The sequence below is a fragment of the Eretmochelys imbricata genome, chromosome 14, assembly GCF_965152235.1.
Source record: "Eretmochelys imbricata isolate rEreImb1 chromosome 14, rEreImb1.hap1, whole genome shotgun sequence".
Lineage (NCBI taxonomy): Eukaryota > Metazoa > Chordata > Testudines > Cheloniidae > Eretmochelys > Eretmochelys imbricata.
In genome coordinates this window covers 49,631,061-49,650,174 of record NC_135585.1, presented here as the reverse complement: position 1 = coordinate 49,650,174, position 19,114 = coordinate 49,631,061, and the positions used below count along the sequence as shown (strand labels likewise).

At 46.0% G+C, this 19,114-nt stretch overlaps 1 protein-coding gene across 1 annotated transcript; it reads left to right on the top strand.

Annotated features, from left to right (window-relative positions):
- The first annotated feature begins 4,522 nt into the window (after positions 1–4,522).
- On the top strand, positions 4,523–19,021 carry LOC144274541 (butyrophilin subfamily 1 member A1-like). The gene is made up of 7 exons (XM_077833417.1): positions 4,523–4,632; positions 6,226–6,573; positions 7,215–7,496; positions 8,440–8,544; positions 9,267–9,287; positions 15,946–15,978; positions 17,722–19,021. The coding sequence occupies exons 1-7, from the start codon at positions 4,533–4,535 to the stop codon at positions 18,237–18,239; spliced, it is 1,407 nt and encodes a 468-aa protein (XP_077689543.1). The 5' UTR covers positions 4,523–4,532; the 3' UTR covers positions 18,240–19,021.
- Positions 19,022–19,114: the final 93 nt, after the last annotated feature.

The following is a 19,114-nucleotide window of genomic DNA, read 5'->3' as shown; positions in this document are numbered from 1 at the left end:
GATCTCCAGCCATGCATTCCCCAGCAAAACAAGGAGCAATGACAGCCTTCCCCTAAAGGAAAATAATTTCAGCTCACACCATCCAGCTGCAAGAACATACAAATTCCACAGTGTAGTGCATTAAATAGTGCAACATTGTATCCAAGTTTACAGCAGCCCTGGTAACAAGCCACATCTCTGGCAAGCTTTCCTTTCTCACCTCAGCTGGATTTCCATTTCTGGCTGGTGCATGTCCTCTCCACACTGGGCAATAAACTTACACTGGGGTGCAAGGCTGGGGAGCTGGGGGATATTGGCTGGTGCCTTTCTCTGTGTGATTTGTGAGTGGCTCTGGGAGCATTCAGGCAATCCAGCTGGGTGTGGGGTTCCACCTATTTTTGTGCTGAGTGATGACAGCTCCCAATGGGGTTTACTGCTTCAAAGCATTGTGAGAGACAGCCCAGGCTGGAGACGTAAGGGGCCACAGTGGTACCCCAGATCCAGTTTGCACGCGGGGGATCCTGTCACAAGGGGAGCACTATGTCTGCTGACCAGTGAGGACTTAGAACTAACAACTTACGCAGTTTGGTCCCTGTTTGATTTGTAGCTGAGAACAGAGAGAGGTTTGGCTTTAACCTTCGACCTTACAGCAATAAAGACACTCCCTTCACCATAAACTCCAGTGTAGCGTACAAGGGCTGTTTATTACTGAAGTAATTAAAAGGGGAGTTTTCATTTGGCGCAGCAGATGAAAAATATAATGGTTATTATGATTGTATTAAACAGGGCCGGATTAGCTTTTTGTGAGCCTGGCGCCAAACATATTTGTGGGGCCCCCTGGGGAATGAAGGGGCCAGGGGCAAGAGCACAGCAGGCAGGGTGCATTTGATTTAAATCATGATTTAAATCACTAGTCAGGAAGTCTCGATTTAATCAGGGTTTTCTATATACATGTGCATTCTTGATCGTTGTTACAACCTTAATACATATTCTTCACAACTCAGAGATCGATGTAGGTTTCATTTTTAGAAGGTACACACTATACATTTTTAAACAGTGATTTATTTTGAAAACTTTTCAGATTAGTTTTACAGCTATATCAGAAAATGAATGATTGGTTATTTCATTTACCAAAGGTAATTGAAGCAGATATTTATTGTCATTGGGAGGTGAACCATCTCCAATTCAACAGATTAATCATTAATAATTGAAGGATTTTCTTGCCTGGCTGTATTAGGAGGAGAACATCACCAGACAGACATTTCAATTATTTTATTTAACGAAAACAACGTTAAGTATTCTGGATTTTTTTCTTCAACAGCAAACATATAATATTTTAACAAAAAAGCATATGTCCCTCGCTTTTCACATTTATGTCCAGACTTCTTCTCCTTGTCCAGATCTATTGTGCCCCCAACAGTCTTCTATTCATTGAACTTTTTGAAACTTTGCACTTTTAGAGAGAGGTACAAAGGGATTGACTCCATGTACACAAATTTGCAGAGGGACAATAGAGTTGAGGTCTGTTATTTCTCACCTTTACATATTATTTATTTATTTTAAAACATTTTTGCTGTTAACAAGCATGTTACCTCTGGAGACCCAAATCCGCAGTTTGAGAACTGAAAAATTAAGCATCTCTGATGGTGTCTTCTAGACTGAGCACTGAGTCCCATTGGGTAGATGGAAAGATTAACCTAAATAATCTATAGAGAAGCCTGTGGAACCCCATAAGATTGGGTCCCTAATCCATGAACTATTAGAACTCATTTACAAAACTTTTCTCAAACATTACATGAATATATTGTCTCATACTATAGAAATATAATTTATCATCCCTATTCTATGATAGGTTATAGCTCAAAGATATCTCATCTTTAGATAGGTTTTTTTCTCAAAAAGCATTTTCTCAAAAAAATCCAATTTAAATGAAAAAATCCAATTTTTTAATTTTTTTTAAAAATCATTGATTGTTATCTGCCCTGACAGCGAGACACAGTGGGGTTGGAAGGATTGGTCCCCAGCTGGAGGGAGGCAGGGGCCAGGGGCAAGAGCACAGGGGGGCATGTGGGGGGGGGAAGGATTGGTCCCCAGCTGGAGCGAGGCAGGGGCCAGGGGCAAGAGCACAGGGGGGCATGTGGGGGGGGGGAAGGATTGGTCCCCAGCTGGAGCGAGGCAGGGACCAGGGGCAAGAGCACAGGGGGGCATGTGCGGGGGGGGAGGATTGGTCCCCAGCTGGAGCGAGGCAGGGGCCAGGGGCAAGAGCACAGGGGGGCATGTGGGGGGGGGGAAGGATTGGTCCCCAGCTGGAGCGAGGCAGGGACCAGGGGCAAGAGCACAGGGGGGCATGTGCGGGGGGGGAGGATTGGTCCACAGCTGGAGGGAGGCAGGGCCCAGGGGCAAGAGCACAGGGGGACATGTGGGGGGGGGAAGGATTGGTCCCCAGCTGGAGTGTGGCAGGGGCCAGGGGCAAGACGAGCACAGTGGGGCATGGGGGGAGGATTAGTCCCTGCTGACTGGAGCGGGGCAGGGCCTGGGGCAAAAGCACAGCGGGGGGGGGAGCTAGGGTTGGTCCCTGGAGCGAGGGAGGTGCCAGGAGTAAACTGCAGGCCAGCAGGGCGGGGGAGGGGTAAACAGGATCCCCCCCCGCCCACCTTCTCCCTAGTCCTAGCGCCCCCCCCCACCCCCCCAGCTGAGCGGCAGGCAGGGACTCCATCCGCTCCGCTCCCCCCGGGCGGCTGGGTGACAGTCCCTGGCTTTGGGCTGCCTGACCCCGGGGGAGCCCGAAGCGGCACCGGCAGCCCGGAGGAGCGGCAGGGCAGTGGCTGAGGGCTCCTCTCCGGCCCCCCGCAGGCTGCTTGCCAGTGACGGGCGGGGGGGACGAGAGGAGCCCTCAGCCGGCCAGCGGAGAGCAGGAGCGAGTGGGCGGGGTGGGGGGCGGAGGAGAAGCCCCGGGGCCGGTCCTAGGGGAAGGGGCTGGAGAGCGGAGCCGGCGCCGCGGCCGCTGGGCTGCAGCAGAAGTGGAGCGACCGGGGGGCCCCTGATGCGTGTGAACCCAGCGCCGTCAGAAATCCGGTCCCGCAGGTAGCAGGTCTCGCGGAGCAGGGAGCCGAGTCTCTGCGAAATTCTCACGGGGCTTCCGCCAAACTGGGGCCCTTGGGTAGATCTGAGTCAAGACGGGACCCCTGGGTGGACTTCTCCGGGAGAGGATCCTTCACCCCAAAGGGCAATGTGGGGGTGAAGGGACGGAACCCCCCCCCCGCGTGCCCCTCCCTTTCCTGCTTTCGCTTTCTAGTGTGGTGGAGGCCTCGAGAGAGACACATCTCGCTTCAGTGTCTTGACAAAAAAGAGACACCGTTTTGGCAGATATTTGGAAGCAAAGCCTGGGATCCAGCTCCTTGTCTCTGTCATTTCTCCTCGCTTAATTTGGCCTCACTGAAATCATCACTGAAAATGTAAACCCCCCAGAGGAGAATGGATGAGGATTGTAGAAAACCCGGAGATGCCAGGGAGAGCTCAAAACGGTCCCAAAGCTGATTTCCAGGAGTCATCAGGTAGGTGAGCTTCTGTCACTTGAATACTCTCTCTGCTGCTCTTTGATAGCTCCTACGAGACATTTAGTCTTTGGGTGAATAAATAGCTGCAAAATGATCCAGTAATCCCAGATAAATGTATCTGACTCTGAATATAAACTTGCTTTTGAACTATATATTCCAAATTTTAACTGAGCGATTTTGTTTCCTCCCCTTTCATTGGAATTTAACACCAGACTATTGTGGCTATTCGTTGTAAGAATTTTTTGTCTTTCCTCTTTATATTTTATTCAGGAAAACTGGACCTGATCCTGCTCTCAATGCATTCAAAGGGAGTCTGGCTATGAATTAACTTATTGTAGATTTCTGTTTTGAAAAGTAAGTTACAAATGCTTGCAAATCCAACTTTTTGGGCAGCCTCTTTCTCTGTTATCTCTGATACTTGATAATTCTGTTTATGGGACTAAATCATTTTGCCTCTGATATGTTGAAAGAAAAGAAATGGGTAAAAAACAAACAAAAACAAAGAATCTTTCTGTCTCACACACAAACACACATGCATCCGATGAAGTGAGCTGTAGCCCATGAAAGCTTATGCTCAAATAAATTTGTTAGTCTCTAAGGTGCCACAAGTCCTCCTTTTCTTTTTGCGAATACAGACTAACACGGCTGCTTCTCTGAAACCTGACAAACACACAGTTTCTCATTCCTTAAAACTTTTTTCTCCATTGACGGAATTACTACCAACTTCTACACCGATCTGACTTTTTTAATGTGGATTTTGTAGGGATGGGACAAATTCAGACTCATAAAGGAAACACATATTCAGTTTATTTAAATGGCTGTTCTAACTACATAATATGAAAAAGTTCACTTAATAATGCATTTATTCCTTTCTTATTTAATGTGTCCTCTTTAATGTTTGACTTTAATGATTTCCTGTTAGTCTCAGTGTTACGTTCACTAAGATGAGTTTTCTTTCCTCCTTCTTCCCGTTGTCTAGGTCAAGTTACAGTGCAGATGAAGGTTCTCTCATCCTGCCACAGCTCCCGAGCCAGCTCCCCTCTCCCTGGGTTTATCATTTGCTTCCTTACGTGTTCTGTTCACAGGATGGGATCAGGTAGGAATCCGCCCCGTGGCTGCTGTTTCTTAGAGGATTTATTTAGGCTCCTGAAGTGTCTGAACAACATGCTCCACTCAGAGTCAATGTAACTACTCCCGGTGTGTAAATGTAACCACGCAGCAAGATCAGCACCTTCATTATCCATTGTTTGCTCTCATTCTGTTGCTGCTGCGGGGTTATTTTATTTGCTCCTGGGATAGGGCTCAGGTCTGTTTCTTCACACGAGTCTCTTGAAAAGGTTGTCAAGGATGCCCAGAGCATTGACTGGACACCTGTTGAAGAGTTTAACCATAACAAGAATAATTCATAAAGTACATAAATTATCTTAGAGTATCTGAGATATCCAGAGATTGGAGCCATAGTTAGAGCCCCATGTGCACAAAAATGTAATAAGAACTAGAATATCTGAGAGAGGCTGGGGACAGGTATTAATACCTGATGGTGTGGGCCCCTGGTGAGGGCCCTACATGACAATTGCGCCGCCTCCTCTCTCCACTGTGGAATATCGGAGCTCGTTTTGATTCCACTAGGAGTCTATTTGGGGGAGGGAGCTCAGTGGTTTGAGCATTGGGCTGCTAAACCCAGGGTTGTGAGTTTAATCCATGAGGGGGCCATTTAGGGACCTGGGGCAAAAATTGGGGATTGGTCCCCCTTTGAGCAGGGGGTTGGACTAGATGACCTCCTGAGGTCCCTTCCAACCCTGATATTCTATGTCATGTGACTTTTTTTATTGGGCCTGTTAGCTAATACATATATGTTAGGTGTAGTATACACCACCTTATTATTAGGTATTATATGCACAGTAATTCTCTCTTTACATATGGTGATGGGAAATTAACGGAATGTATTATGCTCTTCTAACAATTCTGTTCACCCACATCAAATATCCCACCAAACTTTGCTAAAGTTAAGTTAGTGTTCACGATAGAACATCAGAAGCCTATCAAAGCCAAGAGACATGAATGGCATGTCCTAGCAGTGGCTGGGATGTACGTGTGCTCCCACCTGGTTTGGAATGTTCTGTCCGAAACAGCAATAAGGAACGTACAGAACAAGATTAAGAAGTGGGGGGTTGGAGGGGGTGATGGATAAAGTGCTTTTTCACTTGCAAACACCCCTGGTATAAATATAAGTGGTTTTGGTGGTGTATTTTTGAAGCACAATTTCTGTGTAAGGTGAGCACACTGCAAGGTAAGGATTGCTTTCCAGAAGGAGGATATGTATGTCTCCTTTTCATAGTGTACTGATTTGTCCTTAGGCAATACATTTGGCAACGTTTGGTTAATTGGTCTCTTGATCATATGAAGTATTGAACCACAATAGCTCAACAGTTGCCTAGAGCAATAGGCCTAGATCTCAGGAGCGCCTTGGTGGAAGAACACCAGATATGGCCCACGAACCCTCCCCTTATTCCTGGTGAGGACCAGCAAATCTCATGCCAATGTCAGTAAGCGTGTCAATTTGAGAGCACTTAGAAAAAGGGGCTACTTGAATAGCTTGTCTCAACTATACACCGAGCATGTCCATTCCCAGTTCTCTGCCTCACCAAGGTAGTTGTTGTTGTTATTGCTGTCCCGGTGCATTTTCCAGCAAAATTCACGGTGATTGGACCCCCTGACCCTGTCGCTGCCATCCTGGGTCAGGAAGCTGTGTTCCCCTGTCACCTGTCCCCCCGGATGAGCGCTGCAAACATGGAGGTGAGATGGTTCCGACCTGAATTTGTATCCTTTGTGCACCTGTACCGTGATGGGAAGGATCAGTATGAAGGGCAGATGCCAGAGTATGAGGGAAGGACAGAGCTTTTGAAAGCCGGACTCACAGATGGAAATGTTCCCTTGAGGATTCTCAATATCAGACCCTCTGATGAAGGACAATACCACTGCTTTGTTCAAGATGGTACTTTTTATGAAGAAACCGTATTGGAACTGCGGGTAGCAGGTCAGTACCTTGTGTCAGTTTTAACTGTGTGTGGTCTGCAGGCTTTGTTCTGTTCTATTACACCAGCTGTGACTCCTTGCTTGTGAAATATTTTGCAATAACACAGTGTATCTAACTTTCAGCAAACAGCCACTTTCATACTTGGGAAAATATGCTGAAAACTTTCCCAACGTGTTATTAAACACATTTTCAGGATGGGCAAGGCACTTTCTTGCCCAGTCTTGATTGACTCCCAAAGGGGTCTTTAATTAAGAGGGAAAGGCCTTCTGGACACATAAAGCCTTCCAATTGCTCTGCAGTGGTTTCTAGGATGTGTGGCTAAGGTGGGGCTGCCAGACTTTTATGGCCTTCTTATGGGTTGGTTGTTATGTAGGGGTGTAGTTAAAATCAAATGCAGCCTTATTTGCTGAGACTCTATAGTGGTGATGGTGGTGATGGGGATCTACATATTAACCACTCTTAGACAAGACTGAGTATTCATTTATCCCTTCATTTATCCAGTATTCATTTATCCCTTCTCCTGACTACCCCCGTGAACAAGTGCTTTCTAGTGTGAGTAAGGGATCCACAAACTGTCCCTCATCCCTTCTGCTTTATAAATTAATTCATGGAATTGAAACCTTTATGTGTTTTCCCCTTAGGTCTGGGCTCTGCTCCTCTCATCTCTGTGGAGGGTCACCAGGATGGAGGGATCCGGGTGGTTTGTCAATCAGCTGGCTGGTACCCAGAGCCTGAGGTGCTGTGGAAAGATTTCAATGGGCAGCGTTTACCATCACTCTCTGAAACAAAATCCCGTGGCGATAACAACCTGTTTGAAACAGAAACTGCTCTCATTGTAACAGAACATTCAAACCAAAACTTGTCCTGTTGCATCAGGAACACCGTTCTCAATCAAGACAAGGAATCAGCCATTTATATAGCAGGTCAGTCACCATCCAAACCCCACACTGAACTCACCACCACCAGAAACCAAACAAAACATAGGAAGAAAAGAACGGAAACATCTGTGGTGGATATTTCAGAATCCACGTACAAACACAGAAAATAGGAGACTGGTATATTTACGGGATCACAGTTTAGGTAATTTGATTCCCTTAGTTGTGAGTATTCAGAAAATCAAAGTTTGGGATTTCATGTAAATTTAATGTGAAGTCTGACTTTCCTGATACTAGCCTGCACGCATGTATGCACACACACAAAAATCTTCCAGCATTTTTTAGAAGAAATGTTCACTCAATCCACTGACTCAATATGATCCTGCAACCTTAACTTCACCTCAGTGATTTTTTTGAATGTGGTAAGTTTTGTCATGTGGCTTCTTTGTGATCTTGTTGCTGCACCAACTCACTGTTCATTGCTTGTTGTGGGAAACGTCACCTACGTCATGTGATGTTGTTTCTAATGACATTCAGTTGGACTTGTGCTTCTTACATCACTTTGGTCAAGATCCACAAATGGACTCATTTTACCCTCGTGTAGTGGTGCGGTGGTCGTCCCTCCCACTCTGGATTGGAGGGAGGCCACACCGCCTCACTATACCACTGGGATTGCTGCCTAGTCTCAGGGGAAATTAGCAAACTGATGTTAGCATCCCAACCGGTGTAATGGGGCTGAACCCCAAATAGTCCAGGGGTTCCGGCCCTTAGGCAGGAACAGGGCCTCCCTGGAGTGTGTATGCTCTGGCCCTTAGGCAGGGGCCAGAGCAAACCCAGCGGTCTACACATTTTTGCGTAGTGTACACATGGCCATTCTTTCACTCTTGTCTTGCACAAATCCTGCTGGGCACCATTTATGTATTTGTATGAAATCAAAACATCTGACTGTAATCAGCCAAATTAAGACAAGTTCTGGTGTTTTGTTTTTCAGATCTCTTTTTCCCGAGGGTGAATCCCTTGATGGCGACTTTGAGTGTGATCCTGGTAGTTTTGTTTGCTTTCATTGGCCTCACTGTTTATCTCTTTAAAATGAAAGGTAAATATCAGAGGAAGAAATATACTGTAAATAAAGATTTTGTTCTAATAAATAAATTAGAGCAATTTAGGAATTTAATATTAAAAGAAGGTGTGATCTGCTGATCTTGTCCTGTATAAAGAAGAAGAATGCATGTGAATTTATTGATAGAGGGTGGTGGGGAGGGCTGTGGGGGGGAGAGCGGAAGAGGACTGTGTGTGTAGGGAGTGGGGAGTGGAATAGGAGAGAGGAGAGTCTTGGGCAATAGAACTGAGTCAGAGAATCGGATCATAGCAGATACATCTGTGTTCTGCTTGGTCCTTCATCTCCCTCTGCTGCTAGTTCTCCGGAGATTACCACTGTCTGTCTCTGGTCCCACTTGAGAGAAGGTTCTGCAAAGCCTAGCCTCTCATATTTGTCCTTCAAATCTCTTTTCTGCTAATAAAGTGTAGTGCACCCGGACATTACAGTGAGAGGCCCTGTAGAAATGCCCTTGTGGTAAATCAGTAAAGAAACACATTTCTTCCTCAGTTAGGAAATTAAAAAATCATACCCACTGTCACATAACTCAGGCACAGCTATCCTTAACCTGCTGAACTTCATCCATAAAGAATATCTGCCTGATTTCCAAATCAATCAGACTTCCTTCCTAATGAATTGTGTACCTATAGGAAGTCGTCTTCAAACACTTTTAATGAAGCAAGGAGATGATATTAATTTACATTTATTTCTGTACTTTTCAGCGAAACTTACTGAAGAAGTTGGTAAGTTTCAATTTCCCTTTTTTCCACAAATACAGACTTTGACCAAGTTACACAATTGCATATACGCTTGTTGGTTTCTCTGATTTATTTTTATTTCTGTGTGTTTGTTGGGTGGGGGAGGGTTAGTATGTGTAACAGGTTGGACCATTTCAGGGCCTGTTTGGATGTTTCCAAAGACCCTTTCCCCTTAAAAGTCCTTTGAATTAGGGGGTTAGGTCAGCATAGCTACGTGTACGAGGAGTGTAAGTTTTCAATGCAAACCAGCCTCAGTCTCAGAGTCTTTGAGAAGAATCTATAGAGATCTGTCAATGAAGGTGTGCTGAAATGGGAATTTTCTGCATTATTTTAATGAATTTTTTGTGCCTCAGTTTCCTCTAATGTGACATTGCTATCCATTGGGGTAAAAGGACTGTTTGCTCTCAGGGCAGGCTAGAAGACATAAGTCTGGGTGCTGCTTAGTTGTCTGGGCCTTAGACCACATACCGATGGAGCATCTGAGAAAATAATGGCAAGTCCAGTCACCAGGGAGTGTAGCATCGATCAAGTGAATTCATGACAGAAGTTTAAGAACAGCTGAACCCCATGACAGGATTTATCTTCAGCCACTCCTGCTGCAGTCAGCTTGTACCCAGGGTCATGCATGGGGGGAGGGGGGTCAAGCAGAGGCACGGGGCCCCAAATAATCATCGAGGGCACAGAGCTTCTACAACCCCAGGGCTGCAGAGGCAGGGAAGAGTAACCTGCTGCCAGGGCCAGGGCGGAGGCAAGGTAAAGCGAACTCCTGCTGGTGTGGGGGAAAGAGCAAGCTCCTGTGTGGGAGGGAAGAGTGCTCTGCCAAGGTGGGCATAGGGGAAAGAGCAAAGTCCTTCCCTGGCCAGAACAGTGGGGGGAGCGAGCTCCAGGGATGGGTACAGAATGTGCCCCTCCAAAAGGGATCAAATTTAAATTTCTGCACACATCCCTGTTTGTACCTGGTCTGAAGGGCCCTTGTGAGTGGCAGAGGGTCACACGTTCTCTTCCTCCCAGTGGTTCTGTTGCAGAAATCAGCTCCTCTGAGTTTCAGCAGCCTTTTTGCTGGTTGCGGCCCCCTTCCTGTGACAACCTCTCTCTTTTGAGATCATTTCCTCCAAATGGAGCTGGCCCTGCAGGAATGAGGCCACTTGAGCCCAGAGGAGTTTTCGTCTTTTCCTGACTGGGATGGGGCTGTGCCCCAGGACAGGGTGTGTTAAACAAGTTTAATAAAATTTGGGGTAAGTCTAAATTAGATAAACTTTCCCTTTTGATGGGGAAGCAATAGAAACAAGGAAGTTGAGTAAAAATAATCACCCAGCCTTAACTTTGTATTGATGATAATGAGAAATAACACATAAGGCAAGAAAAGCTCATAAAAAAATTTATAACATATTTCTGTTTATGTTTTAGTGAAACGAGATCTAGAAATTGGTAAGTGTCATTTTCTTCCTTCTGAGAAGAAATTTTTTGTACACAATTGGATCCCCCTATAGGAGCGTGATAGGGTCATCGGTGGTTATGTGACCTAGTGGTTAGCACACTTAGTGCCCCCTCCCAGTGGGCAGATCTTGCAGTCCTGACCCTCTTTGAATCAGAAGGGCAGGGAGGTGGGCAGTGGAAGGGGAGCCTGGGCCCACCCACTCTTCTGGGCTCTGAGCCAGGGCCTTAGGAGGTTCAACAGTGTCTGGTCCCCAAAGTTGTTTTCCGAGTTGCCCTCCCTGGGTCACTTCCAACCAACTGCTGGTCTCCCCCGGTTCCAATCCAAAATAAGGTGAAAAGAAAAAGAAAAGGCAATGAAACCATCAGCCCTGATGGGGCTAAGTATACGGTCCGTCCTTTGTCAGGAGCCTTCAGGGCAGGTCTGTCCTCCTCCCCAGCCTCTCCCGTCTGAGCTGGGTTGCTCCCTTTCCAGCCCTCTCTCCAATTGAAGCATGCTCTGCAGGGATGGATGTGCGGGGCTACCTGGGCCCAGTACTGTCCTTTCACCACGTGAGACGCAATGTGGGGTTTGTATACTCTCTCGCCCACCCTCCCTCTCAGACCCTGGGCTGGGGTGTCCTGGGGCCAGTTCATGTCCCCACCATCCTGTGAAAACGAAGTCCACGCTTTTACCACCCGAAAGCTGTATGGCTTCATTGAGTGAAGCCACTGAATAATGCCTGGATTATGGCCTGTCACTGAGCGCAGCCAGTGGATTGGTGCACAGTCAGTTACTAGGTGGAAGGGCTAACCCTACAAGTAAGGGCATCAGTGGCTCATTTCACCTCCAGGGCCTCCTTCTTGATGACTGATTAGGCTACCTCCTGTGGAAATAGCTTCCTGCTGGGATAGAGAACAGGGTGTTCTTCTTCTCCCAATGCCTGACGTGGGTGCAGTGTCCTTAACCTGGTCTGTCAACTGGGCAGCCATGGTAGCAAAGTTCGGGATGAACTGTCAATAGTATCCTGCTAATCCCATAAACCACCGGACTTGCTACTTTGTGAAAGGGACGGGGCAGCCCACTAAGACTTTTGTACCAAAGGTCGTATCTCCCCCTCCCCCACCCCTCCCCCCACTCCCCTGACATCCTACCCTAGGTAAGTGACTTCTTGGGTGGGCAGCTGACACTTGGTTGGGTTGGCCGTCAAACCCGCCTCTTTGAGAGCCCCAGATACCTCAGGGACATGCTCCATACGCTCGTCCCAGCTCTCCCTGCAGATGATGATATCGTCCGTGTAGGTGGCCGTGTCGGATCCCTGCAGCCGCAGCACTCTGTCCATTGGCTGCTGGAAAGTGGCAGCGGCCCCATGTCGTCCCAAGGGCATGGTTCTAAACTGCTGTACTCCATCGTCGGCAGATTGATTAATTGTTGTGGCGTTGTTTGCTTTAAATTTACCCTTTTTATTTATTTTTGCATTATTAAACCTGTTTTTTTTTTGGTTGCTTACTTGTTTTTTATGATTATTCTCATGGGGGGAGGGAATATGAATTTATAAAATGTGGGGAATGACTAACCTGGGTAAGTTTCACACAAAAAGCTAATTTGATTAACTGGTAAGCAATAGAGTAATTGGATTTGTTTAGTTCGGAGAAGAGAAGGCTGAGGGGGGACGGGATAACAGTTTTCAAGTACATCAAAGGTTGTTACAAGGAGGAGGGAAGTAAATTGTTGTCATTAACCTCTGAGGATAGGACAAGAAGCAGGGGCTTAAATTGCCATGAGGAAGGTTTAGGTTAGACATTAGGAAAAACTTCCTAACTGGCAGAGTAAGTAATAAATGGAATAAAGGAGGATGTGGAATCTCCATCTTTGGAGACTTTTAAGAGCAGGTTAGACAAACACCTGTCGGGGATGGTCTAGATAATATTTAGTCCTGCCACGAGTGCAGGGGATTAGACTTCCAGTCCTAGGATTCTATGATTCTAATAGAATCACAGAGTTTATGAGCAGAAGAGACGACCAGATCATCTAGTCTGACCTCCTTAAGAGGCAGCGGAATAGAAAAAATTTCTAAGCCTTATTTATCACATTGATGATAATGAGAAATAAAACATAAGAAAAGGGAAACACCTAACAAACAATTTGTGCATTTCTGCTTCATTTTTAGGCAAACGAAATATAGAAATTGGTAAGTGTCATTATCCTTCCTCTGACAAGAAATTTTTTGTATGAAATTGGATCCTCATGTGGGGGTTTGTTTAATTGTTGTGGAGTTGTTTGATTTTCAATTGAACATTTACAATTCAGTTGCAACATTTAACCTGTTTTTGTTTGTCTGCGTGTTTGTTTTTTTATTTATTATTATTTTTTGGTTGAGGGAGGTTACAGTAACGTGATAAAATGTGGGAAGGAGGCACTAAATTGGAGAGATTTCACACCAAAATTTAATTTGAAAAACTAATAAACAATAGAGTCACAGAGTTTAAGACCAGAAGGAACCACTTGTCCCTCTCTTGTCTGACGTCCTGAAGAAGAGAAATAAAACCTAAGAAAAGGGAAACGCCTAACAAATGTATATATTATTTCTCTTTAATTTTTAGACCTACGAGATAAAGAAATAAGTAAGTGTCATTCTCCTTCCTCTGACAAGAAACTTTTTGTACCAGTTTGGATCCTCATGTGGAAGTTTGTTTTCCAATGGAACTTTCAAAATTGTTGCAATATGAAATCTTTTATGTTTGTTTGCTTGCTTTTTATTATTACTAGAATTATTTTGGGGGCAGACAGGGGTTTGTTTTGTAATGTAACTTTAATCAATGTGGGGAAAGACTAAACTGAATGAATTTCACAGCAAAAGCTAATATGAAAAATTGATAAGCCATAGAATCATAGAGTCACACAGTTTAAGAACAGAAGAAATGACTGGCTCCTCTAATCTGACCTCCTCCAGCGGAGATTGAATAGAAAAAAATATCTCTCAGCCTTAATTTTCATATTGATGAGAAAGCGAAATAAAACATAAGAAAAGGGGAAGTCCTAACAAACAATATGTGTCTGTCGGTTTGCTTTTCAGGCAAAAGAGATACAGAAATTGGTAAGTGTCATTATCCTTTCTCTGACAAGAAAATTTTAATACCAAATTGGATCCTCATGTGGGAGCTGGTTTAATTGTGGTGGGGTTGTGTGCTTTTAAATTTAACTTTTACAATTTTGTTGCAATATTAAACTTTTTTTTTGTTTGCTTACTTGCTTTTTATTATTATTCTTTTGTGGGGGGTATTGTAACTTAACAAAATGTAGGGAAAGACTAAACTGGATAAATTTCTTGCAAAAAGTTAATATGAGAAATTGATGATCAATAGAGTCATAGAGTAACAGAGTTTAAGACCAGAAGGGACCACTGGGTCCTCTAGTCTGACATTTTGAGGATGAGTTTGATGTCTTTCAGCCTTCACAGTCATACTGGTGATAAAGAAAACTGAAAACTAAGAAAAGGGAAATGCTGAACAAAAATATGTATTTATTTCTGTTTAATTTTTAGACCTACGAGATAAAGAAATAAGTAAGTATCATTGTCCTTACTCTGACAAGAACGTTTTTAAATGTAACTTTTAAAGTTCTTGCAATATGAAACCTTTTGTTTGTTTGCTTGTTGCTTTATTATGAATGATTTATTATTCATTATTATTATTTTATTATTATTATTATTCTTTTGGGGGAGGATGGCGGGTTGTTTTGTAATGTGACTCTATACTGTCTGGTGAAAGACTAAAGTGGATATATTTCACACCAATGAAAAACTGAGAAGGAATTAATTATAGAGTCACAGAGTTTAAAACCAGAAAGGGCCACTGGATCCTCTCACCTTACTGTCCTGAAGAGGAGGTTGAATAGAAACAATCTCTCAGCCTTAACATTAGTATTGATGATAAAGAGAAATAAAATATAAGTAAAGGGACACTTCTAACAAACACTATATGTATTTCTGTTTAATTTTTAGACAAACGAGATATAGAAATTGGTAAGTGTCATTGTCCTTCCTCAGACAAGCATTTATTTATTTTTGGTATCAAATTGGATCCTCATGTGGGAGCTTGTTTCATTCTTGTAGAGTTGTTCAATTTTAAATTTAACGTTTACACTTTTGTTGCAATATGACATCTTTTGGTTTCTCTCCTTTCTTTTTATGATTATTCTGGGAAGGGTTACTGTAATTCTGTAAAATATGGGGTAATGGTAAATTGGAGAGATTTCACACCAAAAGCTATTTTGAAAAACTGATAATAGAGTCACATAGAGTCACAGAGTTTAAGACCAGAAGGGACCACTGGGCCCTCTAGTCTGACATTTTGAGGATGAGTTTGATGTCTTTCAGCCTTCACTGTCATATTGGTGATAAAGAAAGCTAAAAAATAAGAAAAGGGAAATGCCGAACAAAAATATGTATTTATTTCTGTTTAATTTTTAGCCATACGAGATAAAGAAATAAGTAAGTATCATTGTCCTTGCTCTGACAAGAAAGTTTTTGTAACAAAATTCGATCTTTGTGTGGCAGTTTGTTTAATTGTGGTGGAGATGTTTGCTTTTAAATTTAATTTTTAAAGTTGTTGCCCTTGGAAACCCTTTTTTGTTTGTTTGCTTTTTTACTGTCATTCCTTTGGGGGATGTGGGTGGTTGCTTTTTCATGTAACTTTATAAAATATGGGGAAAGACTAGACTGGATGAATTTCACACGAAAAGCTAATTTGACAAATTGGTAAGCAATACAGTAATAAAGTGGGTAGTGGCCAAAAAAATATGGCCCAGGAGGAATTGTCAGAAGGCTCTGGTGAACTATCAGCCCCTGAGATGATTAACCTCCCTCCACACTGCAAAGTGTGGGACGTAACCAACCTGAATTAAAGTGGACCCTGGGCAATAGCCTGTACCCAAAGTCTTGCCAGCTAGCCTGGGTGTAAAACACCACCAAACTTGAGTCAGAGTTTTTGGGCTTGCACAAGTAACAGTTTGGGGAAGCAGACAAGTAAGATACTGGGCTAACTCTGCAGTGAAGATCCACCCTGGGAGAGAGACACTCATGCAACCTAATGGAGGTTCTGATGCTTTACATTTTAGTATATGTCTGGAAGAACTTTCTTTTTCCATCAGTCATTAGTTTGTACAATATTGAATCATGCAATACGTGTTCAGATCCGCTCTCATCTCTAATTATGTGGCTGGTTTTAGGGTGGAGAAGATCTGTGGCACCTATAGAAGAAGGTAATTTAAGATCATATTTTATCAATGTCCAAATATCTGTTCCCATGAGGCAATGTGCCCCTTTTTTCCTCGAATGTGGGGGTTGATGTGATCGTTCAGGGCAGACCTCCCCAGCACCCGGCATTTCACTGCGCATCATGAGGCAGGGTTTGTGCCTATGTCCTACCACACTATACTGAATCGACATCATATCGCATCTACTCTTCCTTCCCCTCCACTGCCAGCATGTGCGCTGCACCCTGCAGAGATCTGAGACTGCAGCTCCTACTCATTGTACAGATCCAGTCCACAGCCACTTCTCCAGGGGCAGTTTGTTTAATCTTCCTGTGCTGATGGCTGATCTCCAGTGTCTCCCTGTTTCTTCCTTCATCTTTTTCCCATTGAAGAAAGCCAGGAGCTCTGCAGTGACCCCACACTGATGGGGTGAGCAAGGACTGTGTCTGTGTGAGACCCTTGCTCCAGCCTCAAGCCTTGATCACAGAGAAGGGTTCCCTTGGGTCCATTATAAAGATGTAGGAAGCTCCTATGATCAGAGCTGTGAGCTTGTCTCTTTTCTCTTCTCTCTATCCACCATGACCCAGGTATGCTCCTGTCTCTGGTAAACAGGACGTCACTTCAGTCTCCACATCACTGGCATGACCCTCTCCTTATTTCCACCTGCCACCTGTTCCACACATCCTCCTAGTGGCGGATTAGCCACTGGGCTAACAGGGCCTGTGCCCAGGGGCCCCAGCCAATTGGGCGGCCCCAGAAAAATGGACGCCTCTGGGCCCCAACCTGTTCTGCCTGCCCAGCAGTCCTGCCAAGGAGCAGGGTCAGAGCTCAAGGGCTTGCCCCACTCCACCCACCTGGCACTTCAGCCGGGGAGTGAAGTTGGGGGTGCAGGGGCTTGCCCTGCTATCCGGCTGGAGCGCCAGGTGGGCGGAGTGTGGCAAGCCCCTGTGCCCTGACCCCATTTCCCTGGAAGAAGCGCAGGGGGGGATGGCGGACTTCAGGGAGAAGAGGTCGGGAGAAGCCCCCACTTGCTCTGGCCCAGGGCCTCACAAAACCCTAATTTGCCCCTGCTCCCCCCACACGCATTGCTTCTGCCTCGTTCCACCATGAACCCCCTTCAGTGGTGCTGACCCCTCCCTCCCCCAGGCTACTGGACCTTTGTGCTGTGATTGCTGCTGAGCAGTGCCATTCTGGGCAGGTTCAGTCCTGGTAGCGTGTGGCCTGTTGCTGTCCGAGCTGTGACATTTCAGAGCAGGCCGGGTGCAGTGGGGAGGCCCCACAGCAAAGTCCAGCACAGGGGGAGCTGGGACACAGTGAGATTGAAGGTGGGGTGCGGGGAGGCTCTGCCAATGTTCACTGAGTTGTACCATCTGCTGGGGCTGCCAGAGTCTTTAGTCCCCTCCCTGGGGAGAGGTGGGCGCAGGAGGGGAAAGATCCTTTCACTCCATCACGGACCCGTCTCTGCATTGGGGAGGGAGCTTCCCTCTGGGGTTTAAAGCTGGTTCTTGCCTCCTCTGTTCCCTCCTCAATAAAAACTTCTGACACCTTCCTGGCTGGCAGCTGAAGAGAAAAAGACTGAGGAAGTGCAGTGACATCCCTGCTCAGTCTTAGGAGCCCAGGTCAGAGGCAGCTCCCTGGGATCCAGGCCTGTCCCAGCCAGGATGGAGCTGCTGGGGAGTGTGAGAAATGGCCCCAGCCTCCCCCAGGGCTGAGCTCTGCCCCTCACGCTCTGATTCTCTCTTTTCCTAGTGAATGTGACGCTGGATCCAGACACGGCTCAGTCCCAACTCGTCCTGTCTGAGGATGGGAAAAGTGTGAGATGGGGAGACACATGGCAGAATCTGCCCGACAACCCTGAGAGATTTGATTCTCGGGCCTGTGTGCTGGGCTGTGAGGGATTCACCGTGGAGACACATTGCTGGGAGGTGGAGGTGGGGGATGGGGAACTCTGGGCTGTGGGGGTGGCCAGAGAGTCTGTGAGGAGGAAGGGATGGATCAGCCTTAGCCCTGAGCAGGGGATCTGGGCTGTGGGGCAGTGCGGGGGGCAGTTCCGGGCTCTCACCTCTCCTGAGGCCCCTCTGCCCCTGAGCCAGGTCCCCAGCAGGATCCGGGTTTGTCTGGACTGTGACCGGTGGCAGGTGACATTTAGTGATGCTGATGATGGGGCCCCGATCTTCGCTTTCCCACCAGGCTCCATCCCTGGGGAGAGAATCCGACCCTGGTTCTGGTTGGGGGTGGGAGGATCAAGGCTCAGCTTATGTCCCTGAGACAGGGGGCGGAATATCCCACTGGGGGCCCCAAAATCAGCCTTTCTATCCTCGCATGCCCTAGTCTTTATGACCGTAGAGGACTTCTGCCTACCCAACCCTCTGGCTCCTCATCTCTATGACCCCTAGAATCTCCTCCCCGCCCTCCCTGCAGCCTCAGGGACGGGAGGGGGAGGAAGAAGAGCCCCTTGGAGCTGCCAGAGGGCCCTGAGAGGCAGATGTGGGGGCTGGGCAGGAGGTAGAATGAACAATCGGGTTGGGGACAGGCAGAGGTGAGGGTGGCACAGAATTAATCAATCAGGGTTTTGGGAGAAGCTGGAAGCTCTGCAGCAGCAGAGAGCGTTTTGTACAGATCTGTGTCCTTAGATCTCATTGGGGCAGCAGGAGGAGAAGGGATAAAATCAGGGGAAAGAATGGAGCAGCCAAGGGGGATGATCTGTGGGAGGGAGGAGAGGAGAGTGGGAGAGGAAAATAAATAGGTATCACAAGTGAGGGCTAGAAAAATGCTGAGTAGAAAAAGAGACAATGAAGGAAAAGGGAGAAGGAAAGGGAATGTGAGAGGGACACCTACAAGATCTCTATCAAGCTTTCTTACAACTACAATACCCACCTGCGGAAGTGAAGAAACAGATTGATAGAGCCAGAAGAGTTCCCAGAAGTCACCTACTACAGGACAGGCCTAACAAAGAAAATAACAGAACGCCACTAGCCGTCACCTTCAGCCCCCAACTAAAACCCCTCCAACGCATTATTAAGGATCTACAACCTATCCTGAAGGATGACCCAACACTCTCACAAATCTTGGGAGACAGGCCAGTCCTTGCCTACAGACAGCCCCGCAACCTGAAGCAAATACTCACCAACAACCACATACC